At 46.5% G+C, this 25664-nt stretch overlaps 1 protein-coding gene across 3 annotated transcripts in view; it reads right to left on the bottom strand.

The window, feature by feature from the left end:
* The window catches only part of DAPK2 (death associated protein kinase 2), a 65333-nt gene that overhangs the window by 10351 nt on the left and 29318 nt on the right, over positions 1-25664 (bottom strand). For all 3 annotated transcript variants that reach the window (XM_063142699.1, XM_063142696.1, XM_063142698.1), the window contains exons 3-9: positions 17300-17521; positions 14093-14231; positions 7748-7877; positions 5713-5761; positions 5575-5601; positions 2326-2478; positions 288-333 (exon numbers count right to left, since the gene is read on the bottom strand). In XM_063142699.1, the coding sequence (XP_062998769.1) occupies positions 288-333; positions 2326-2478; positions 5575-5601; positions 5713-5761; positions 7748-7877; positions 14093-14231; positions 17300-17521 (766 nt within the window). The remainder of the gene's footprint in view (positions 1-287; positions 334-2325; positions 2479-5574; positions 5602-5712; positions 5762-7747; positions 7878-14092; positions 14232-17299; positions 17522-25664) is intronic.

Genomic DNA, 25664 nt, shown 5'->3' on the forward strand with positions numbered 1-25664 from the left:
GTTATTTTACTTTGCACCTTTCCTTTAGGAATTTTGAAAATGTTTAGCCTGACCATATCTCCCCCAAGGAGGTTACAACTGTGGGGAACTGAAGTATACACAAAGTAGAAGGTCACTCTCACACTGCTGTAGGGGTTAAAGTCAGAAATGTAAAAGTAAACGAGAAAGATGCCTTGTGATGTTCAAATGCCAAATTCAAAATTACACACAAAGGACTGTCCGACTTGAGCATGAATTTTAAAAAAAACCTTCCACATAAGGAAGACGTACCCTGTGTCTGGACTTACCGTGATCCAGGGATGAGTGAGAGCTTCTTGGATGGTGAGACGTTTCCTACAAAGGGAGAAACGCTTTAGCAAATGCTCTGTACAGGAAGGAACTGACCGTCACAAGCATTGTAACGTGTGTTACACGTCGGCAGCATAGGCAGACCCGCCTCCATCTTCGGAAACATCTTAAAACTGCAAGAAGATGGCCCAGAGAATTGGCTAAAGATATAGAATGTGTGAAAATGAAACAGGTCTGAGGACCTATTAAGTGCCTAGATGGGGGACAACTTGGGACTCTTTGGAGGAAGAGCAGGATATAACAACTTGGGACCAGGATACTGAAAGAGTGGCTTCTCCCTTACCAACCTGCCCAGACACTGAGGTCGCTAAGAATAGGATCCAAACCTTAAAAGCTTATGAGTGTGGCAAATAAAGTCAATAGAAGATTCTACTGTGATATAAAAGATGTATATTCTACTATAATAGTATCAATGGTCTATGTGCATCATCTGTTACAACACATGATCAGGGTATCATTAACACTTTATTGAGGTGCAAATGCATGTTACAACACAATTAACCCAAGAATAGTGTTCATAGAATCATAGAATAGCAGAGTTGGAAGGGGCCTACAAGGCCATTGAGTGCAACCCCCTGCTCAATGCAGGAATCCACCCTAAAGCATCCCTGACAGATGGTTGTCCAGCTGCCTCTTGAAGGCCTCTAGTGTGGGAGAGCCCACAACCTCACCAGGCAATTGATTCCATTGTCGTACTGCTCGAATAGTCAGGAAGTTTTTCCTGATGTCCAGCTGGACATCAGGAAAACACTGGACATTTCCTGATGTCCAGTGTTAATGATACCCTGATCATGTGTTGTAACAGATGATGCACATAGACCATTGATACTATTGTAGTAGAATGTACATCTTTTATATCACAGTAGAATCTTCTATTGACTTCATTTGTCACACTCATAGGCTTTAAAGGTTTGGATCCTATTCTTAGCGTTTGCACAGTAGGGGTTCTCCTCCCCTTTTTTTGTCCAGACACCGAGGTCATCAGAGGGCATGCTCCTGGTGATTCCATATGGGCCTATGGCCTGATTGGTATGGCCTGATTGGAATCCACCAAGAAAACACCCTTCCGTGTGGCGGCTCCCTTCTTAAGGAACTCCCTGCCTCTGGAGGTCAGGCAGGCGCCAACAGTGTGCTCCTTCTGGCCCCTCCTGAAAACAGCTCTCTCTTCCAGGGAGAATTCCTCAATTGAGCAGCCACCATTTTTATTGGTATTCTGATTTAAATTGAACAATTTTAATACGCTGCTTTAATCTGTTTACCTTTTAACTGTTTTATTCCTATGCTCCCTGCTCCAGAATCGATTTTAGATATGGAGCGGTATATAAATATTTCAAATAAATAAATAAAAGCAGCATAACTGAAATAAACACAATTATTTCATTCATTACGCTCCAGTGGCATCTCTGCAACCTGCAAAAATGTAGTCAAGTGGACTCATTGTTAGATGATGATGCTTGGAACTGCCTCCCACCTTGAGACCACTTTTCTGACTTCTGTCAAGTCTCTTTATGGACTCCTTTCAAGTCCATGAAGCTGTTAGCACAACATCTGAGCCCTGAAACTTACTACAGCTAAGTCTCTGTACAAGTAACTGAAATAACTGGATCGTGTTTTCCATCACCCTCCTCTTCCTTCCATGTGCAGCTCTTAATAGACTGTAGAACTTTTCCTCTCATCAGTCTTTGTAGAAATGGGTCTCCGTCAGAGATCCTACCTATCTCCTTCTACCTAATCATTTTAAACTGGACTTGCTGCCAGGGATTGGACCTGGAACCTTCTGCATGCAGAGCAAGTGCTCTCCTGCTGAGCTACTATGACCCTGTCTTCTACTGCTGAAGCCAATGGGCCTACACGTATGCCCAGGTTCAGGACGGCAGCTAGAGATACTTGGGGCCATACAGAGAACCACTGGGCTATACCCAGGAATCGTTACATCTGCATCCTGCTCGTCCTTATGGTGGGCCGCTCTGGATTTACCGTGTATCTTTCACCAGAAGCTTCCGAATAAAATCTTTAGCCAGGTCACTGGTGTGGCTGAAGAATTCCTCGTCGAATTCATAGTTCACAGCAGTGATGTTGGCCAGCGTCTCCTGCTTGGTCTCGCCGAGGAATGGTGAGGCACCACTGAGCCTAAAGAGACCGAGTTAAAAAAGAAAAGAAAAGGGTCACCGTTAGAGCAGTCCATGGGGAGAAAGGGGGGGAAGACTGTATTACTGCTGACCCCTCAGTGTCCTGTTTCTGTGATCTCTTGCAGGAGAAACTGATAATAAGATCAAGGCAGGAAGAAAGTAGGACCTTGGATAGCTCCAAGTGGGTCCTGCTAGCTGTAACTCTCTCCTACTAGGATACAGGAGGATGTTGTCTCAGCAGGGAGCTAAAGCCCACTGAAACCTTATATAGGCTGTCATGACTGCAATGTGATCAGCTCTACTGGAGAAGCTGACTGGACTGGTAAGGGCCTTTGCCTGATTTGGTAGCATGAGACTTCTGTGAGGCTGGGAAGATGGAGGTTCTGCCACAGCCTCATCCTCTGAGCCGAAGGGCGATGGTAGAGCTATTCCCTCTGGCTGGGAGGGCCCTTGATAAGGCACTGACTGCCTCATCAGAATCCTCTACTGCATGCTGGTTGGCCTGAGGGGTTGGGGGGTCATGACAGCTAGTAGAGAAACCCTTGTCCACTGCTTTTCTGCCGGCTTTAAAAATGACAATGAAAAAAGGTGTACAATGTGCACATTTGCCTGGTTATCGTAAACACATCTGAATAAAACGTTTCAGAAGGGAGGAAGGGAACAGATGAACCCAAAGGTGGTCTGACCATAAAGCCAAAAAAGAGGTTTAAGATTTGGGGTGCCATTAAAGGCAACAAGGAAGAAATGGAAGGAGTTGACTCTGCAGGGCACAATCCACCAGGAAGTTCTGCTGGGCACGCTTCACTGAAACGAATGGGAGCTGTGTAAGAGCATGGCACAACTTGAACAGGAGGACCTCCCAGTGGCTCATGCCCCGTATTAATCAGCAGGAGGGAAGCCCCATTTGGATTTCCTGTTTCAGGTCCCAAAATATCTTAGGCCATCCCTACCGAGAGCTTTTGTTGAAATTGACTCAAGACAAGGAATATGAAGCTTCCAGTGAAATCAGAATTTAGGAAGCCACCAGAAAAGGTTATTTTCCTGACAGATCAGCTGTTGGCTACAGCCCCAAAGGAGCAACTCAGGCTTCCTGATAATAAAACTGGCATTCAGCAATCTTTATTTAGCTAGGGAGAGCCTGGTATCTCTCTCAAACGCCCTTCACTACAATAAGCAACCTCTGTTTATCTCCTAAAAGAGAAGATGTTGCTAAAGCACTTTTTTGTCGGTCTCTGACGAGGAATGCTGAGCCATGAAATCAAGATATAGGGAAATGCTGCCCCTATACCAAGGACACGAGCCCTTTCTTTTTTTAAGCAGAACTATTATTATCGCCTTCCATATTTAGGCCTTGTCCCTTAATTGCCAAATGTTTGCGTTGGCATCTCTTGTCCGCAATGCTGTAAATCCAAATCGGGGAATAAAGTCTCGTAGGAGCTTCTTGCTCACAGTGGCAGCATCCGCTTTTGCACAGGGGTAGGCTTCTACCCACCCAGTGAATGGACACACAACAACAAGGACATAATCTAACCCACAACACTTATTAATCTGAATAAAATCAATTTTAATGTTCACATTGGGTCCCCAAGGTGGGGAATGTGCTGCACGAGTTGACTTGACACCTTTCCCAACATGGTGGGCGAGACAGATTGGAGAGCTTTAAAAATGGAGGACGTAGACAAGCTGGAGCGTGTTCAGAGGAGGGCAACCAGGATGATCAGGGGTCTGGAAACAAAGCCCTATGAAGAGAGACTGAAAGAACTGGGCAGGTTTAGCCTGGAGAAGAGAAGATTGAGGGGAGACATGATAGCACTCTTCAAATATTTAAAAGGTTGTCACCCAGAGGAGGGCCAGGATCTCTTCTTGATCCTCCCAGAGTGCAGGACACGGAATAATGGGCTCAAGTTACAGGAAGCCAGATTCCGGCTGGATATCAGGAAAAACGTCCTGACTGTTAGAGCAGTATGACAATGGAACCAGTTACTTAGGGAGGTTGTGGGCTCTCCCACACTAGAGATACTCAATAGGCAGCTGTACAACCATCTGTCAGGTATGCTTTAGGGTAGATTTCTACATTGAGTTGGGGGTTGGACTCGATGGCCTTATAGGCCCCTTCCAACTCTATTATTCTAGGATTCTAGGACTGACAGTACTGCTGGGCTATTGAGGAGAATTTAGGTGCAAACCAATCTTTTTCTGTGATTTGAATCGTTTTCCCTTTACTCTCCTGCACCACCAAGTGGCTCAGATGAGCAAGGTACAGTAACAAGGCGGGAGATGCCACCGTGCGGCCATCAAGGGAACGCCATACACTGGTCTGGGTGAATTTCACACTGGTCGACAGCTGGTTGGCCCCTGTGTGAACAGAATGCTGGACTAGATGGACCCTTGGTCTGATCCAGCAGGGCTCCTCTTGTGTTCTTATGTTCATTGGTTACACTGGCTAAGGCTGATATTTGGAGGACCACAAATGGTCTGTGCCTGCTCTAGTGTTTCATATGAAGTTCAAACCTTCTTCTCTTAACTCGTAAGCCTCTTCATATATCTACATTATACTATTCCTTCACTGCATTTCTACTGTATTTGTTCTGCATAGTTTTGTATTGTTTTTATCTTGTACGTTCTATGATTAAAGGCGGCCTAAAAATCATGTAAGTAAAATATGTAAATAAATAAATTTTAATTGCTTTATCTCTGTTTGTCTCCTCTGTCTCCCCATTCATCAAACACCAAACTTCTTATTAAACCTTCACACCAAAGCGCTATTGCACGTTTGGGCAACCTGCAGCCCACGGGCCATGTTGGCTGGGAATGATGGGAACTGCAGTCCAACACATCTGGAAGGCAGCAAGTTGGGGAAGGCGGGGTTAGAATGTCAGACTAGGACTTGGGAGATCCAAGTTCAAATCAGCCATGAAGCTCACAGGGTTACCTTGGGCCAATGACATCCTCTCAGTCTAATCTACCTCACAGGGTTGTTGTAAGAACTTTTTTTTGGGGGGGGGGCAATATACACCTCCTTGAACCCTGTGGAGGAAAGGTGGGATACAAGTACAATAAACGAATGAATCAATGAATAATCCAGGGCTGTACTTACAGTATGTAAGTGATAACTCCTATACTCCTGCAAGACAAAAAAAGGAAAAACACATAGACGTTACTTTAAAAGCAATCAGTTTTGAATATACAGCTGGAAAGTGGGAAGAAAATAGGAATGGAAAGGTGAAGTACTTACCACATATCAGCTGCCAGCCCAAGTGGTTCGTAATTCACTATTTCTGGTGCTGAAAGGAACAGCATTTATCTCAGTATTAGCAAGAGCGCACAAAGGATTTCAGCCACATAATTCAGGAATTGCAAGGCCAGAAGGCACCACCACGTCCTCTCCTCTGCCGCATTCGGCGCAGTCTACCTGCCCTCCTCCATCCTCTTCCCACCCCACATGCTCAGCAGTGTTACATTCACCCCATTTCCTCCAGGCAGCAAAAAGCTCCGGGGCGCTTTCCAGGCTTCGGTCTCCATCAGAAGGAGATGAATGGAGCCTGATGGCATTTTGTAATGCTTTCAAATCTGCAGGTGCAGCGCAAGACAAGACATAGCTTAAACATTCCAGCCAACAGCCCAACATCCAGTGGTGCAGCGGAGGCTACACTTGCAGGGACACTGACAACGAGCTCCATCACACCGGGGGGAAACATGCTAATTACCGTCGCTTCTCCGGCCATGTTTTCGTTCCTCAGTTACTTCCTCTTTCAAAAGAGGAAGTACAGAACGAGCACGAGGCCCATTGAGTCCGCTGTTCTAATGGCGCTGCTTCTCCTGCACACAGCAGGAGAGAGCAGCAATTCCGTGTTTAAAAATACATCGGACCTAACCAGGGTGGGTTTTTTTGTCACGAAAGGAAGGCCAGAAGGCACGCGGGAGACAGACGACGTCACGTGAGGGACCTGAGCCAACTCCGTGAGTGCCCAGTAACAAGTGTGCAATAAAACACTCGTCGGATGGAGCTTATAACCTGCCAGCCCTCTCAGACCTCATCAAAGCTTAGCTGCAATCCCCAGAGTAGCTGTGGGGGTTGAAAAGATGAATTTTCCACCAACAATAAACTGTTGCAAGCTGTCCTTGTTGTAAAGTATTTTGGGGTGTCTTGGTCTTGACCCCCGTAAGGGCCTCGTGTGGCGCAGAGTGGTAAAGCAGCAGTTTCTGCAGCTGAAACTCTCCCCACAGCCTGAGTTCGATCCCAGAGGAAGCTGGTTTCAGGCAGCCGGCTTGGGTCGACTCAGCCTTCCATTCTCCCGAGGTCGATAAAATGAGTACCCAGTTAGCTGGGGGAAAGGTAATAACGGCCGGGGAAGGCAACGGCAAACCACCCCGCTATAAGGCCTGCCAAGAAAACGTCAGCGAAAGCTGGTGTCCCTCCAAGAGTCAGTAATGACTCAGTGCTTGCACAAGAGGTTCCTTTCCTTTTTTTCTGGTCTTGACCCATTAATTCTACAAAGAACGGGCCTCCTACAAATGACCTGCCCTTGGTGGAGATAAAACATCTAGAACGGGTTTGTTGTCACAGATCCACACAGCTGCCTGCAGTTTTGGCCTCTCCTTTTGGGCGTGGCTAGGAGACAATGAGCGCTTGCACTTCCAAATGTACCATTAAACCACTGCCAACATCAGATCTCCAGGGGGGGGGCAATTCCTTCCCCCACTCAAAGGTACTTTTCAGAGCTTCCTCTTTCCCCTTCTGTGCTTCCCTCAAAAACTGCAGTCTGTCCTTTTGCCCCCTTTCACAGAAATATACACCGATCTAGATTACACCATCCTTAGCTGGGCGGAAGAGAATTCAGAAGAATTGAGGAAGATCCAGCTCTTGAAAGCAATCAACCAGCAATTTCCCTAACAAACAACGTACCAGACAATTTGGCTAGTGACTATTAAGAAAGGTTCAGCCGTCCTTCTGGTTCCTGTAACCTCTCTTGTGGAAAAACCCCAATCGTACAACAATATGGATCCTGGGAAATATTACATACTTAAGTATGAAATAATTGCATTTTTTTAAAAGCCGGAAGCCGTGCATGGTTGTAGGGACAGTTTCACAGATCAGGCAAGTGTGTCTGGATGGAAGCAGTGCAGGGACTCCAAGGATCAGTTTACATCAAGCACATATAATTCTCACCCATATTGAGACAAGGACTGACAGCGGAGGCAGATGACAGGGTTCAACCTCATCTAAAGAAGCGACAATAATAACGACAAGTGAAACGAGAAAGACTTACCTACAAATTCTGGCGTCCCAAAAATGTTTTTAAACTCGACGCCATCTTCTATTTCATGGGCCAGACCAAAATCAATCAGTTTTATGTGTGGGATAGGGATATTCTTGCCAAGCAGCATAATATTTTCAGGCTGAAGGAACGGGAAAGAAGAAAAAGGCACAGACACAAGAAAAGAAAACGGTCACATTGGGTTTGTGGAGGCTCAAAGGATTGAACAGGCCTTGCTAGTTAAGACTGTTTTACTGTTTTAAAATTTTAACATATTAATGGTTTAATTTGTTTTAGAATTGTATATTTATTTATTCTATTAAATATGTATGATTTTATCTGTATGCCGTCCTGAGATCCTTGTGATATAGGGCGGGATATAAATATTTTAATAATGGTCACCGGTACACCTAGGGGTGACCACATTACACCAGTTTTAAAAATTCTTCACTGGCTGCCAATTAGTTTACGGGTGAAGTATAAAGTGTTAGTTATCACCTTTAAAGCCCTACATGGTTTGGGTCCAGGCTACCTGCAGGATCGTCTTCTCCCATACAATCCACCCCACACACTCAGGTCCTCTGGGAAGAATTTACTCCAGCCAACAAAAACAAGGCTGACAACTATTACCCAGAGGACCTTTTCTTCTGCTGCTCCCAGATTATGGAATGACCTGCCGGGAGAGATTCGTCAACTTAACAGTCTTCCGGATTTTAAGAAAGCTATAAAGACTGATCTCTTCCGGCAGGCCTACCCAGTTGAATTTTAAGATGCCTTTTAATAATGTGCTGTTTTTAATAATGTATTAGTTTTAAATGTTTTAATTATATGTATTTTATGGCATTTGCATTTATGTTGTACCCCGCCTCGATCCAGAGGGAGAGGCGGGTAACTAATAAATTTATTTTTATTTTTATTTTTATTATTATTATTAATAATAATAATAATAATAATAATAATAATAATAATAATAAATAAGGCAGAGATTCTGGCAGGTCTGTTTAGCAACGTTGTCCTCTGAGCACACCAGCATGGGTTCAAATTGCAATTCAACATGGCAAAGAAAGCACTGTACAGTGTTCTTTCTGCTTAAGAAAATAGAAAAAAATATTTCATCCTCAATCCAAAGCTGCACATGCAAAGCCTGTTCAACTGTTTTAAAGAGAGAGTGTGTGTGCGTGCGTGAGAAACAATTTAAACCTGAGCCCCTTGCTTTTCTTCCTGAACAGCTGAGCTCCAAAATTTTAAGCTTTGTGAAAAGGTACGGAGTGCTCAACCTTAGCCCCTGGATCATAAGAGGGAACTGTATGTGCAGCAGTGGGCAGCACAATGAGGTGCAACGTGTAAGAATGGGTTCTTCTCCTTCTGGCCGCTGTAATCAAGATGTTTTTCTGACGGCTTAATAATCTGGCATTTCTCTTCCTGAAATGTGAAGCTGCTGCTTGGCCCAGGTAAAGAAATGCCAGCAGTGGGGTGCGGTGATTGGCAACAACAGCAGCTCATATTAGCTGTTCTTGTTTTATTTTGCTGGAACAGGTACGTGTGGGACAGATGTGCCCCTAAAAAGGAAAGAGGTCTGTGTCAGCTAAGTATCCATCACAGCACAGCAAGGGATGGGAGGAACTCGGATTTTGAGATGACAACCCAAACAGGCTATGGATGCTTTGACAGATACTGAACACAATTTCCAGGGGATTCAGCAGATGCAGCTGAGCTCCAGTTGTTGTGGCTGCAATCCAGACTGCACTGGAGCCAGAGGAGTTAGGCAAATTAAAGCCATGCACAGTAACTTCTTTATTTGAAACTGTCCGCAGTTCCTTTGGATGCTTTGTTTGGGCCACCTTCTACCCATAAATGATGGTTAAAAATACAAAAATTCCAAATGCGGTCCTCCACTTTCACCAAATATAAACAGGTCATAAAAAACACAGATTAAAATTTGTTAAAATAACACACACACAAACTCTAATTTAATCTTATCATCTGCAAGTACGATCTTTTCCCGTGTTATGACTTATTTCCCCTTTTCTACATCAGACAGTCCGGTTCTGTGCAAATGAGCACCACCAAACATCTCTGGAGCTATTGATTTTGCAGGTCTTAATAAAAGCCTCCGGGCACATGTGTGAAAGTCAAATCCTGCCTTCACTAATACCATCGCTATTGGAAAACAAAACCCAGCTGCAAACGTGCCACTAGAGAGAGAAGACCGTTCTTAGAGCTAAGACTGGAGGTTTGGAACTGCGCATCTGTGGAGAAAGATGTGGGTGGGGGGGGAAAAGGGGAGGACCCACAGCCATGACGAAAATGGAATCTGCCCCCAAATTATGCTGACTATCCTCAGCCGCACTGAAGTCACCACTGCCACACGCACAAACAACAATGTCGACAGCGGGCCAAAGTTAAAATACATGGTAAAACGAGACTGCGAAGGTGCACAGCTTCGCAGCAAAAACAACAGTGAATGCAAATTGGAGGCTGCACCATGTAAGAAAATGTGCGCAATTTCACAGCCAAGATGGAGTATTTACAGCATGTAGACAAGCTCTAACTCTGCTAGCCTTTCAAGGTGTCTTTTAAGATTCTATTGTACGTGGATTCCAATCCACAGAAGGACCGAGGGGACAGGAGCAGGCAGATGTAACATCGGGGCCTGCTCCTCTTGGACTCTTCCCCCACCCCCACAGGGCAAACTGCCATCTTGGCCCTGTGGGGAAGAAGAAAGACCGAGGGGACAGGAGCAGGCGGAAGTAACATTGGGGCCTGCTCCTCTTGGACTCTTCCCCCACCCCCACAGGGCAAACTGCCATCTTGGCCCTGTGGGGAAGAAGAAGGACCGAGGGGACAGGAGCAGGCAGAAGTAACATCGGGGCCTGCTCCTCTTGGACTCTTCCCCCCCCCCACAGGGCAAACTGCCATCTTGGCCCTGTGGGGAAGAAGAAGGACCGAGGGGACAGGAGCAGGCGGAAGTAACATTGGGGCCTGCTCCTCTTGGACTCTTCCCCCCCCCCACAGGGCAAACTGCCATCTTGGCCCTGTGGGGAAGAAGAAGGACCGAGGGGACAGGAGCAGGCAGAAGTAACATCGGGGCCTGCTCCTCTTGGACTCTTCCTCCACCCCCACAGGGCAAACTGCCATCTTGGCCCTGTGGGGAAGAAGAAGGACCGAGGGGACAGGAGCAGGCGGAAGTAACATCGGGGCCTGCTCCTCTTGGACTCTTCCCCCCCCCCACAGGGCAAACTGCCATCTTGGCCCTGTGGGGAAGAAGAAGGACAGAGGGGACAGGAGCAGGCAGAAGTAACATCGGGGCCTGCTCCTCTTGGACTCTTCCCCCCCCCCACAGGGCAAACTGCCATCTTGGCCCTGTGGGGAAGAAGAAGGACCGAGGGGACAGGAGCAGGCGGAAGTAACATTGGGGCCTGCTCCTCTTGGACTCTTCCCCCACCCCCACAGGGCAAACTGCCATCTTGGCCCTGTGGGGAAGAAGAAGGACCGAGGGGACAGGAGCAGGCGGAAGTAACATTGGGGCCTGCTCCTCTTGGACTCTTCCCCCCCCCACAGGGCAAACTGCCATCTTGGCCCTGTGGGGAAGAAGAAGGACCGAGGGGACAGGAGCAGGCGGAAGTAACATTGGGGCCTGCTCCTCTTGGACTCTTCCCCCCCCCACAGGGCAAACTGCCATCTTGGCCCTGTGGGGAAGAAGAAGGACAGAGGGGACAGGAGCAGGCAGAAGTAACATCGGGGCCTGCTCCTCTTGGACTCTTCCTCCACCCCCACAGGGCAAACTGCCATCTTGGCCCTGTGGGGAAGAAGAAGGACCGAGGGGACAGGAGCAGGCGGAAGTAACATCGGGGCCTGCTCCTCTTGGACTCTTCCCCCCCCCCCCACAGGGCAAACTGCCATCTTGGCCCTGTGGGGAAGAAGAAGGACAGAGGGGACAGGAGCAGGCAGAAGTAACATTGGGGCCTGCTCCTCTTGGACTCTTCCCCCCCCCCACAGGGCAAACTGCCATCTTGGCCCTGTGGGGAAGAAGAAGGACCGAGGGGACAGGAGCAGGCAGAAGTAACATCGGGGCCTGCTCCTCTTGGACTCTTCCTCCACCCCCACAGGGCAAACTGCCATCTTGGCCCTGTGGGGAAGAAGAAGGACCGAGGGGACAGGAGCAGGCGGAAGTAACATCGGGGCCTGCTCCTCTTGGACTCTTTCCCCCCCCCACAGGGCAAACTGCCATCTTGGCCCTGTGGGGAAGAAGAAGGACAGAGGGGACAGGAGCAGGCAGAAGTAACATCGGGGCCTGCTCCTCTTGGACTCTTCCCCCCCCCCCACAGGGCAAACTGCCATCTTGGCCCTGTGGGGAAGAAGAAGGACCGAGGGGACAGGAGCAGGCGGAAGTAACATTGGGGCCTGCTCCTCTTGGACTCTTCCCCCCCCCCCCACAGGGCAAACTGCCATCTTGGCCCTGTGGGGAAGAAGAAGGACCGAGGGGACAGGAGCAGGCAGAAGTAACATCGGGGCCTGCTCCTCTTGGACTCTTCCCCCCCCCACAGGGCAAACTGCCATCTTGGCCCTGTGGGGAAGAAGAAGGACCGAGGGGACAGGAGCAGGCGGAAGTAACATTGGGGCCTGCTCCTCTTGGACTCTTCCCCCCCCCCACAGGGCAAACTGCCATCTTGGCCCTGTGGGGAAGAAGAAGGACCGAGGGGACAGGAGCAGGCAGAAGTAACATCGGGGCCTGCTCCTCTTGGACTCTTCCTCCACCCCCACAGGGCAAACTGCCATCTTGGCCCTGTGGGGAAGAAGAAAGACTGAGGGGACAGGAGCAGGCGGAAGTAACATCGGGGCCTGCTCCTCTTGGACTCTTCCCCCACCCCCACAGGGCAAACTGCCATCTTGGCCCTGTGGGGAAGAAGAAGGACCGAGGGGACAGGAGCAGGCGGAAGTAACATCGGGGCCTGCTCCTCTTGGACTCTTCCCCCCCCCCCCACAGGGCAAACTGCCATCTTGGCCCTGTGGGGAAGAAGAAGGACCGAGGGGACAGGAGCAGGCAGAAGTAACATCGGGGCCTGCTCCTCTTGGACTCTTCCCCCCCCCCACAGGGCAAACTGCCATCTTGGCCCTGTGGGGAAGAAGAAGGACCGAGGGGACAGGAGCAGGCGGAAGTAACATTGGGGCCTGCTCCTCTTGGACTCTTCCCCCCCCCCACAGGGCAAACTGCCATCTTGGCCCTGTGGGGAAGAAGAAGGACCGAGGGGACAGGAGCAGGCAGAAGTAACATCGGGGCCTGCTCCTCTTGGACTCTTCCTCCACCCCCACAGGGCAAACTGCCATCTTGGCCCTGTGGGGAAGAAGAAAGACTGAGGGGACAGGAGCAGGCGGAAGTAACATCGGGGCCTGCTCCTCTTGGACTCTTCCCCCCCCCCCACAGGGCAAACTGCCATCTTGGCCCTGTGGGGAAGAAGAAGGACCGAGGGGACAGGAGCAGGCGGAAGTAACATTGGGGCCTGCTCCTCTTGGACTCTTCCCCCCCCCCACAGGGCAAACTGCCATCTTGGCCCTGTGGGGAAGAAGAAGGACCGAGGGGACAGGAGCAGGCAGAAGTAACATCGGGGCCTGCTCCTCTTGGACTCTTCCTCCACCCCCACAGGGCAAACTGCCATCTTGGCCCTGTGGGGAAGAAGAAAGACCGAGGGACAGGAGCAGGCAGAAGTAACATCGGGGCCTGCTCCTGCTGGACTCTCTCTCTCTCTCTTTCTCTCTCCTCCCTCCCTCCCTCCTGGACTCCTTTTCCTTGTGTGTCATGTCTTTATTAGATTGTAAGCCTGAGGGCAGGGACTGTCTTTTTTGCTAAGTGTAAGCTGCTCCAAGAGCCTTTTTTGGCTGAGGAGCGGGGTACAAGTATGATAAATAAATAAATAAATAAATAAATAAATAATAGATCTTCAGGCTGGGTAAGTGAGGCTGGCAAAAAGCTGAGTTGGTTTATAAACAGCAAAGGATTTAGCCCTGTGTTGGATGGCTACTGCATGTATTTCAAAGAATGGTAAATCCTCAATTGCTAAGGCTACTTTCATCTGTAATTGGGCCACAACAGCTGGAGTTCCAGTTACATTTATCTGGAAGCAAGTCTCCTTGGTTTTAAAGGATTTCTCTTCTGAGTATGCATGCTGAGGATAAATGCCATTGACAAACCAGTATTCCTAGCTAGCTAGTTAGCCCACCAGGCTGGAAGGTGCTACTATATCACCCCCTTACCACCTGCAGTCGGTTGATCAGAGCCTGCTCCACATGCTGCCTTCTCTTCATAACGTGAAAACCTGCATTGCAAGAAGCAGGGCTTTGCCTGCAATTCATCCTCACCTTCAAGTCAAAATGGGCGATCTTCTTGGCATGCAGGTAGCTGACCCCATCTAAGATCTGCTTAATGAACTGGGTGGCTTCCTCCTCACTCAGCGACTCTTTCTGGGCCAAAAAATCAAAAAGTTCTCCTCCGGACACACTACCAAAAACACACACAAAAAAACAAGATGAGAAAATCTTGTGCTATCTACATTTATTATTTATTTCAGTTATTAATAACATTTATATGCTGGCCAGTAATCCAAGTTTGCTGGGAGGCTTATAGAAACAATAAAAACATTAAAATATAACTATACACTATTAGAAGAATATATAGAGCACTAAGGGGTCTCAGCAACAGAAAGAACCACAGCAAAAGTTTTCTGACTAATTTAACAATATTTATGAATCGCTTCTATTAAAGAAATTTTGAAGCAACGTACAAAAACAAGTCTTCACACAGAGGACAAGATTACCTTCCTGGGAATGGCTGTTGGGAAAGGTATGTTTTGGGTTGCTGCTGAAAGCCTAGAAAGGTTGGAGCCTATGAAATTTGTAGAGGTATGGAGTCCTAGATGGAGGGTGCTACATCACTAAAGACCCTCTTCTAAGCCGTGATAGACTGAACCTCTGAAAACTGGGGTACCACTAGAATAGAATAATAGAATCATAGAATAGTAGAGTTGGAAGGGGCCTACAAGGCCATCAAGTCCAACCCCCAGCTCAATGCAGGAATCCACCCTAAAGCATCCCTGACAGATGGTTGTCCAGCTGCCTCTTGAAGGCCTCTAGTGTGGGAGAGCCCACAACCTCCCTAGGTAACTGGTTCCATTGTCGTACTGCTCTAACAGTCAGGACGTTTTTCCGGATGTCCAGCCGGAATCTGGCTTCCTGTAACTTCAGCTCGTTATTCCGTGTCCTGCACTCTGGGAGGATCGAGAAGAAATCCTGGCCCTTGTCTGTGTGACAACCTTTCAAGTATTTGAAGAGTGCTATCATGTCTCCCTTCAATCTTCTCTTCTCCAGGCTAAACATGCCCAGTTCTTTCAGTCTCTCTTCATAGGGCTTTGTTTCCAGACCCCTGATCATCCTTGTTGCCTAGGTATCTCCTGATGAGTGCAGCAACTGAGTAGGCCAGTAATATTTTCCCCCATAAGACATTGCGTTTGAAGACACAAATTTACAGTATTATTATTATTATTATTATTATTATTATTATTATTATTATTATTATTATTTTGCTTAGCCCTTCAGGGTTATCTGTATCAGTTATGCATTAATGTATAAAATAATTTATATCCCTCACCTTTTATCCCATAGGGGACTTTTAGAGCAGCTAATAGTTAATAGTATCATAAAACAATAAAACCATCAAACCAATTATTGTACAAAAAAAATACCACTGGTGTGTATGCCCAAACAGGTTATCAACCGTGGAAAGTTTCACTTAACTTAGCACCTTGCAAATTATAAGTGTCACTTTGAGGATTTAACCTTCTAAAGATATGATTTGACTTATGTTTTTATGGGTCTGTTTTATGGTTAAACGGTTCTTTGTTTTCTTTATTCTTACAGTTCACCTTTAGACCCTGTGATCTACCTTAATAGAAACGGAATGTAAATAAGCAGAAGCTTTATTGCCCTGAATAATTGGCCAAGCGTGGGGCATGTGAGTGACACACCATCACAGTAATATACAATTTACATTTGCACATTCATTAAATATCTGGCATGTCATCAACACTCGTCACTAAACAACATTGAACTTTGTTGCAGAACTTTCATGCTGCACAAAAGTCTTCCACAGGGTGGCGCTCAGCACCATCACAGAAATCCCATAATCATTTCAAGAGTCTTGTACTGCTGCAAAAAAATTCCCCCTAGGAATAAAACAGTCCAAGCCCAGATCTACTTTTAGAGGACCTGGAATTCTGTATTTAAAGGACCCACATTTTGTGAAAGAAACTGGCTGCCCAGACTGCATTCTTTTTATCCATTCACATAATTTGCACTCACTCTGGCTACCAAGTTCAGTGTGTGGCCTGGAAGAGGTGCTCCGCTTTGAACCAAGTTTGGAATTTATTCGTTCACAGGATCAGGGGGAAAAGAATGGAGCTTCTGGAAGTTTACATTACGTCGAAAGCCAGTGTTACGAAATACCAGAAATAAATATCGAACTGTGTGCACCTCGTACTGTTCTGTAGAAACACTGGGTCATTAGACAAGACTACGGCCCCATTCAGAAGGCACCTTAAACCATGGCTTTAACCATGGTGGTTAAGCCAGAAAGCTGGGCTGTGTTCAGAAGACACCTTAAACCACGGCTTTAACCATGGTGAATAAAGCAAAAAGACTTATTCAGCGTGGTTAAAGCTATGGTTTAAGGTGTCTTCTGAACACGGCCTGGCTTTCTGGTTTAACCACCATGGTTAAAGCCATGGTTTAAGGCAGTGGTTCCCAAAGTGGGCGGTACAGCCCCTTTGGGGGCAGTGGGATTGCATAGGGGGGTGTTAAGAGGCAGGGGGTGGCAGGGGGCTCTAGGAGGCAAAGGGGCAGCAGGGGGGCGCTCGAGGTGGTCTTTTCCGAGAAGCACCTCTCCAGAAGGTCTTAAAACCCAGGGACGTTTTTATGGGAGAAGGTAGTTTGGTCCCAAGCCATATAGGGGAAGAATCCACACATGTATTAATACCATTTAAGAAGAGTCCTTTTAACGGTGAACTGAAATGTTTCAAAAGCACTGAAACGCTAATGAAGAGACATACCCTGCTTGGTGTGCCCTGCCACGCCGGCTGCAAAACAGAGGCGTTCGCTCTCTTTTCCCTCCCTCCCTCAGCAAGCCTGCGGCGGGTGCTTCCCATTTAAAGGGGGCACTGGGCATGAGTTTGTGGAACCAAGGGGGCGGTTACCTGAAAAGGTTTGGGAACCACTGGTTTAAGGTGTCTTCTGAATGGCCCTGCAAGCAGTACTGAACTGCTGATCACCCATGCCATGACCAGGGCAAGAAACCCCAAGCAAACCTAGGGCTGGATTAACATTTATACTCTGCATGCAAGAGAGTGGAGTTCCCGACTTATGTCACTGTTTGAAAGTTTCCCAGCAAACCACCCTGCCCTTTTCAGTCTGCAGCTACAGATTTTCAAACATATCTCAAGGACTAGAAACTTCTTCTTTTTTTTAAGCGCAGTTCTTGTGACATTGCAGCACGTAGCCCCGATCGCTCCTACTCACAGCTCAAGGATAAGGACCACATCCGTCTTGTTCTCATAGACGTCGTGCAGCTTGATAATGTTGGCATGGAGGATCTGCTGCAGAATGTTCACCTCCCGCTCGATTTCCTCCCGCCTCACTCCGCGACGGCTGGCACGGCTCTGGCGCTTCTTGATGAACTTGGCGGCATATTCCGCCCCTGTGGTCTTCTCCTGGCATTTCTTCACTATGGCAAACTGGCCGCTGCGAAGGAAACGGAGCGGGAGGAATTAGCCCAGAACAAGGAAACTGGGAAGCAGATTTAGGAATCCATATTGAAGAAAAAGATTGGAATGTTTTGTGGGACAGAGGTATATTTAAATCAATATCAAGTAAAAATATTGAATTAATGCTAGAACTATTTTATTTATTTATTTATTTATTTATTACATTTTTATACTGCCCAATAGCCGAAGCTCTCTGGGCGGTTCGCAAAAATTAAAACCATAATAAAACAACCAACAAATTAAAAGCACAAATACAAAATACAGTATAAAAAGCACAACCAGGATAAAAACCACACAGCAAAATTGATATAAGATTAAAATACAGAGTTAGAACCGTAACATTTAAATTTAAGTTAAAATTAAGTGTTAAAATATTGAGAGAATAAAAAGGTCTTCAGCTGGCGACGAAAGGAGTACAGTGTAGGCGCCAGGCGGACCTCTAACTAACTCACAGATGGCCAGAAGAATATCTATGATGATTCCAGGGTCATCCCCACTGTGTTGGAGGAGATGCTGCAGAGAAGGGGCGTACATACACATGTGGTGGTCCTGCCCTAAGGTGAGTGTTTATTGGGGAAAAAGTGTTCCAGGAGATCAGTTCGATATCTGGACAATGGGTCCACCCATCTCCTCATTTAGCGCTGTTAAATTTATACAGGGGACCAGAGATTAAACTCTTAAATAAGGGATTAATAAACCATTTAGATGGTTGATAGCTGAACACTGGAAGGATGGCAAAGGGCTTAACGGTTGAAAACTGGTTTCAAAGGGTTTGGCAGAGTGCCCTCTGAGGAAAGCAAGAGGACAACAAAGTGAAGATAAATTTGAGGGGGTATGGTGGGAATTTATTAATTATGTGAATAAAGAAGGAGGTGGGAGAACACCCCCACCGGCATACTTAGAAATATGGGAAACGTAGGTGGAAGGGTAAAGAGAGTTAGTCCCGGGAGGCCCTAAGTTGGATTGTATTGAATGGAATTTAAATGAAATCAAATTAACTAATCAATGTTAAGTATTTTACACCCAGGCTTGTATAATTAAGTAATTATATGTGACGCATTAGTTGACCCTTGTAACCAGAATCACACAATAATAAAAATATTATCCAAAAAAAAAAAAAGGGGGGGGGAAACAGAGCGTGAGGAACAAGGAAATTGATATCATCATTGTCATTTTGGAAGGCTTCTGCCAGCACTAATTTTATTATTATTTATTTATTTTATTTATACATTTATATACCGCCCCATAGCTAAAGCTCTCTGGACGGTTTACAAAGATTAAAACACAGCACATTAAAAACAATTATACAAAATTTAAAACCATAAAAAGCATAAAAAAACAGCTACATACAATATCCATCTGTTCTTTGTCAATTAAAAACTCAACATATGCTGTTAAATGCCTGGGCGAGCCTCGTCGGGGAGATAGTTCCATAACTGGGGGGCCACCACTGAAAAGGCCCTCTCCCTTGTTGCCATTCTCCGAGCTTTCCTCAGAGTAGGCACCTGGAGGAGGACGGGAAGACTACACCACGGATGGGATCGGGAAACCCGGGTTCAAACCCCTTTATTGTCCAGAATCGCACTTGAGCCGATCACTTAACGGCAGTTCTAGATAAAATGAAAATAGCTGGATGCTGGCCATTCTACTGAGTAATGCTAAACATTATTATTATTATTATTATTATTATTATTATTATTATTATTTATAATACAGAAAGATAAAATACTAAGCAAAATCCTTATAGTCGATCCATGCAACAGCAGTGTTCTACAGACGTTTTCATCTTTCTCCCATCTCCCTTTTCTGGACTTCCCTCATTTTGTGCTTTGAAAACAGCCTTATCGAAATCCGACGCTTCGCCCATCTAGTCCAGCACCGACTCCTCTGACCGACAGTTGCAACCTCTGTCTGTGCCTCGGACACAGAGAGACATCTTGCCTATGATCTGCTCTGAGAACTGGAGATCTTGAAGATTGACCTGGGGACCTTTTGCCCTCAAAGCAGGGCCTCTACCAATAATTGCCGGTCTCATCGGTGAGAAAGAGAGAGAGCGTGGACACACTCATGCACAGAGGCACAGAGCTTGCTGCTGCGTGCAAAGCTGTGCGGCTTGCGTGCTTTAAAAGAGGAAAAGAGAACGGCATCGTTGACTTCCCCCTAGAACCGCACGTCGGAAACCAAAACGAGCAACAACCCTTTTTGAGCTTCTTGGTCCCCAAACCAGGCTGGGGTGATGGCATTCTGGGGATGCAGTTGCTCTCGCCACATATCCATGGTGAGTTGGCCACAGTTCTTTTATCAGAGGGGAAGGTGGCCCCATCTTTCTCAAGAACCCCTTCCTTCCTTCCTGGAGCTTTGCCCCCCATTCTGGACCCCAAGGAGAGGCCGCCCGACAGTTCCGCCACCAATGGCTTCCAATCAATGCTTCTCTTATCTGGAAAATGTACAAAAAATACAAGATTTCCACCAGGCTTCATGGGACCTCTTTTGGGCAGCTTACGGAAGCTTTGAAGTAAAGTCATAATACGGACGCATCGAAAGAAAACTCAAGAGTAACACCACCTTTCGTTGTTGCTGTCAAGAATGAATGCACCTCTTGCACGTAGTTAATATGCAGCTAGCATTGTGTGAATAGCTAAGAAGATACCAGGATACCTGAGAGAGCGCCTTCCCCCTTACCAACCTGCCCGGTCACTGAGGTCATCCGAAGGCCTGCTCCTGGTGGTTCCACATAGATCCATCCTCCGATTGGAATCCACCAGGGGAAGAGCCTTCAGCGTGGTAGCGCCCCTCCTGTGGAAGTCCCTGCCTCTGGAGGTCAGGCAGGTGCCAACTTTGTACTCCTTTAGGCCCCTCCTGAAAAATCTTTCTTCCAGGAAGCCTTTCCTTAATATCTAGCCTTGAGTTTCTGTATTTGCTTCTTTTAAAATTTGTTTTAAGTGTTTTATTCGGTTTTTATTTTCATTTTATCTTGTACACCACTCCGAAATTTTTCAACTGGGAGCGGTATATAAATATTCTAAATAAATAAATAAATAAGATGCTAGGCGGTGAATTGATAAATCCACAGTTCATATCTAGCCTCTGCCCAGGCCCACTTCAGGACTTGTCCTCCAGATTTTGGGGAAGGACTGAAGCTCATCTGCTTTGGTAGTAGAAGTTTCCAGGTTCAATCCCCAAAATCTCCAATTAAATGTTTCAGCTGCAGGCAATTTTTTTTTAAAAAAAAAACATCCTTCCAGGCTTTTAATATATTAATTTTTAAGCTATTTGAATATGCTGCTATATCTTCTAGAGTTTATTGTTGCGTTTCCATTATTTCGTATGTTCTGGTTTTACATTCTGTTATTGTGGATCACCCTGGAAACATAGACCATGGGAAGCATGGAAATTGGTAAAACAAACAAGTTAACTAATTAATTACAAATCTAAATAACTACTGACAGAAACATATCCATCCCAAATCAAATGTTAAATATGAATTGCATGGTTTTGCAGTCTGCAAATGCATTTTTTTAACAGCCTTGAGCATTGGCTGAGGGTTCATTCAACCTGGACAAGTATCTTTATCTAAGAAGAGTCCCCACGACATTTGAGCTCTCTGCAAACTTTTACAACTCCAGATGGGGAAATATTCTTCGCCGACGGCCAGCTGCCTTTAACGGCAGCAGCCTGGTTTCAAGGTTACTCTTCAATCACTCATTTTAGTGTTTCCTCCAGAGCTCACAAAAAGGAAACCCTCAGTCCAGATGAGTCATATCAAACACAGAGCCCTAGCAGGTTAGAGCTTCCTTTCGAATTAAATGATGGAAGTCCTTCAGATCCAGGTGTGAAGTAAGTTGCCGGCACAGGAAGGAAACGGAGAATTCCTCATAACATACGGTCTGGATGAGGTCAATTTGAACACAGGGCAGACATTGGATAAGAACACAGTGGCCAGGCATCCTACTTCATAGAGGACAGTCCTCTATTTTGGAGAACTGGCAGGAAACAGCCCCCCTTCTAAAGCTGTTTATAGAGATGTCTAGCCCAAGCCTGGTTTAAAGTCACAGAATTGCAAGGGGTTGTGGATGGCACCGCACACGCATTCTGGGATGGTTCCAGACATCAGGGGAAGCAAAGGAGAAAGAACGTTTCTCTCTTCACCTCTGTAACTTGTCTCACAAGCCATCTACATGGTTCAGATTATTTCACCCACCCAGGGCTGCATTTTAAAAGCCTGCTCATCACATCAAGGTTCAGGGAGGAGCTGGGTCTTTGATTTTGTGTTTGTTTTTTAAACTCAGAGTCATATAGTCCCCCTCCTGCAGCCTGAAGCAGTCCAGTGCTGGCAGGGCTGTACCACGTGATCATTCAGAATGCAGAGATCATCTTTTGGACGTTTCTCAACTGAATTCCATCCATCATTCCAGACTGATTAAAATTGCAGGCTTTTGTTTACACAAGAGAAGCTCTGGACTGCGAACTCTTTCTGTATTATTACACACATTACAAGTTTGTTAATTACAGCACACACACAGAGGGCATACATTATGTGGCATATCCTGCAATTAAATCCCATATTTTCTAGTGCAATACTAAGAGTATTGTATAATTAACACAGAGAAACCACAGCCTGTCAGATGAAAAGTCTCTCACACATCTATAAAAGCCCAGAAATCCAAAGATAAGACACACATTTGACCCTAACTTGCCCTGGAATGTCCAAGAAAGGCAGGACAGATCCTCAACCGCTAATTTTAGTTCTGCGATTGCTAGCCTGATCTATGCACACAGATGGGTTATAATCCACAGAGTCACACCATACCCATTTATAGAGGAGTGGAGGATGAGAGACACTGGTGAAGGGTCTGTTTAATTCCTATGGCCATTCTGGCTTGGAATGATGGGAGTTGCAGTCTAAGACATCTGGGCAACATCAGGTTAGGGAAGGCTTCTGTACAGGTTGGCATCTGGATATTTAAAGGACTGCCTTTTGCCATTAAAAACCTGCCTGAATTTGAACATCTTTCTCTGAGTCCTGCTGTCCTATGAGATTAGGGACATAAGAAGCTGTTGTATACGGGGGTCAGACTAAGTGGATAGTGCCATTATAGCGTTCAGTCACTAGATGGCACTGGACGTATTTGTATCTCAGGGGTGTATCTGGGGTTTATACACACGTTTCCTGTGTCTGTTCTGTTCTTGCTGAAGAGAAGTAACAAGGCTGTCATCTAGCTTCCCGCCTGTCTATCCTCCAAGCCTTCTGCAATGCCAGGGCTGGCCCAAGACACTTTGCTGCTTGAGGCAAAGGACAAGATGGTGTTCCCCATGCTATTACAGAAGCTGACCAGATAGCAGTTGAATTTTACTAAACACTAGCAATTCGACAGCATCCTCTACTACACTGGGGCAGCAGACTAGTTTAGGGGGAACAGGGCAGGCCATGTGGTACACACAGACCTGTTCCCAACATCTTGCTGCTGTTGCTGACGCCCACCCTCTAACATCCGCTGACTGAGGTGTCTACCTCACTGCCTAATGGAAGTGACACATATAAATCAGTCCGTCTAGCTCGGCTTTCTCTCCACTGAACGGTAGCATCTCTCCAAGGTTTCAGAGAGGGGTTTGATCCCAAGGGCTGGACCTGCAAATGTTGTGACTAGACTCTCATAGGGAACCGAATCCACAGAGCTGAATAATTACGGACCGCAAGAAGGAATGACGTAGACAAAAGGATTGAAGGGCAACATTCTTTATCCAAATTGGCCACGGGGAAACATGAGAAGTATTTAGAGGATCAGGGAGAAGGGAAAGAGGAGGCTCTGTTGAAATCGTTTGCTGGGTTCCCTCCAGTCCCATTTCAAGTGTCCGGAACAGAGCAGGGATGTAGGTATTTTTGGATCTGCCTTGAAGAGTCCCCTGACTCCAAGCAGTATCCTGGCTTAATGCCATTCAGAAGCAGCTGTTTTAAATGGGGTGTGTGTGTGTGTGTATGACCATCCTTAGATTCTTAAGGCTGCAACGCAATGCATGTTTAGACAGAGGAAAAAGTCCTACAGTTCCCATCATTCCCCAGAAAAAGGACCAGGTTCAGTTGCACCATGCTGCATCAGCACACAAGTGACATAGGAGCTCACTCATCTGTACATCATGATCTAAAAAGGCAACTCCCTGGCACTCACTATCTGCCATGTAATGTTTATTTCGTGCAGGTGATCTCAGCAGAACACCCAATGGGCAAAAACATGAATATTCCAGGTACTACAAAACTGCCCTCCTCTCCTCTCCTTCTATTCCTGGAGACAGAACATGGCCAAACTATTCTCATGACTGGATTCTAATTGGCGTGACGCCAAACAGACACAAGTATGTGTGTGGGGGGGGTATTAAATTCAGTCCCTCAGGACCATCCAGGAGGCACAGAGAGAAAGCTTATCTTTCAGAGCTTTTCTACACACAGGAAAAATCCCATGCTTTACAAGGGCTTTCATCCTCGCAGTAATCCCACCATCGCAACAAGCTTCTTCGCAAGCGACAAGGTGATTCATTCCCTTCTTGGAAAGGCCCCATTTTTGTTTTAATGAGACAGCACCATCTAGTGGCAGAAAGATCCTGTGATATCCGGATAATACCACAATAACTGTGTTTTTTAAAATGCACAATTTCCAGGAAATAACACAGAAGACATCCTGGCTGTTGACAACATTATGTAATGGACCCTCAAACTTCTGTGAGTAGCCAATCACGAGTGTGCTATAAATCACTCATTTAGAGAAGCCTGTACAGGTTTTTGCACTGCCTACTTGTTTGTATTGAAATAGCACCTGAAAAGTAACCTTTGACTTGGGGAAAGAGGAAGAGCAAGATCAGAATTATTTTGATGTTGAAGTCAGGGCTGGCCCTTCCATTAGGCAGAGTGAAGCAGCGGCCTCAGGCAGCAGCAAATTGTTCTTTACTATATTGTTGTACCTCTAATGTCAGTGGGGAGGAGAATGCTTGTGGGATTTTCTGTCCCAGGTGCCAAAATAAATTGACCAGCCATAGGTAGCAGGTAACCTGACTAAGGCAGCAGGGCGGAACCATTTGCTGATCCACATCAGGCGGCAAAATGTCTTTTGTCACCAACGGGAAAAGTGAAAACAGAACAAGGCGGCAGAAAAAGATAACCAGCAAGACAACCCATGCAAGAGATCTATAGTTAAGAGTGGGAGGAGAGCAGTGGAGGCTGGTGGTTACAAGGTTCGTGGGGCAGTGAATCCACTCCGAGTTTCAGGCAGAACCAAGCAGAACTCTGAAGGAGCTCTCCAAGATGCTTCCTTTAATTTCTAAAGAAATGCAAATGGTCTGTGGATCAATTTTAAATAGACGGTCTATCTATTGTATATATAACACTTTTAAACACGCACAATCCTCAATGCACCCCCCCCCCCCAAATCCTCTGGCCTTGCCTTCCCACCTGCTGTGCTCTTTCTGGGCGCCGGTTCCAGCCAGCAATGCATTTGTGCTCTCTGACCGAGAGGGTGACGCACTGGTTGGAAAGTTCACTCAACTGAGCCTGTGACTAACAGTTGCCTTTTAGGGACAGCTGAGGTGTCACTACTCCCTCCCCTAGCCTCGCCACGGCTCGTGGCTGTTGCTGCTGTGATTGTTGTTGTTTGCTCGTGGGTTAAGTTTAGCCTGGTGAGAAGCCATTTCCTCCTGGGCTCCCGCTCCACCGCACCACTTCACTAAAGATAGAAACTGAGCCAAAGCAATTATGCCTGGAATGGCAGGCGCCCGTCCGGCTGGGAGGCGAGGGGGGCCCAAGCAGGCCATGAGCGATGTGGGTTTTTTGCACTGAAGGAAAGCGGACGGCTTACAGAGGGGCAGCAAGATTGGACTAGGAGGTTCACGGCGCCCGCCGAGAGTGGACAGCGAAAAAATAAAAGTGGGAAAACTCAAAATTATACAAGCTAATATTTATTAGAAGGTGCATGCGAACGAGGGTTTGGCTTAGTATATTTTGGTCCATTAATTGATTTAATCAATTAAATCTGCATACATTTGCATATGGGGACGATAGTTTTAAGAAAAAAAGCAGGCTCCCTTTGATGCAAAGACTACACCAGTGGAGGCAACTGGTGCCAACTGGGACT

This window comes from Elgaria multicarinata, chromosome 16, assembly GCF_023053635.1.
Source record: "Elgaria multicarinata webbii isolate HBS135686 ecotype San Diego chromosome 16, rElgMul1.1.pri, whole genome shotgun sequence".
In the NCBI taxonomy this organism is placed as follows: domain Eukaryota; kingdom Metazoa; phylum Chordata; class Lepidosauria; order Squamata; family Anguidae; genus Elgaria; species Elgaria multicarinata.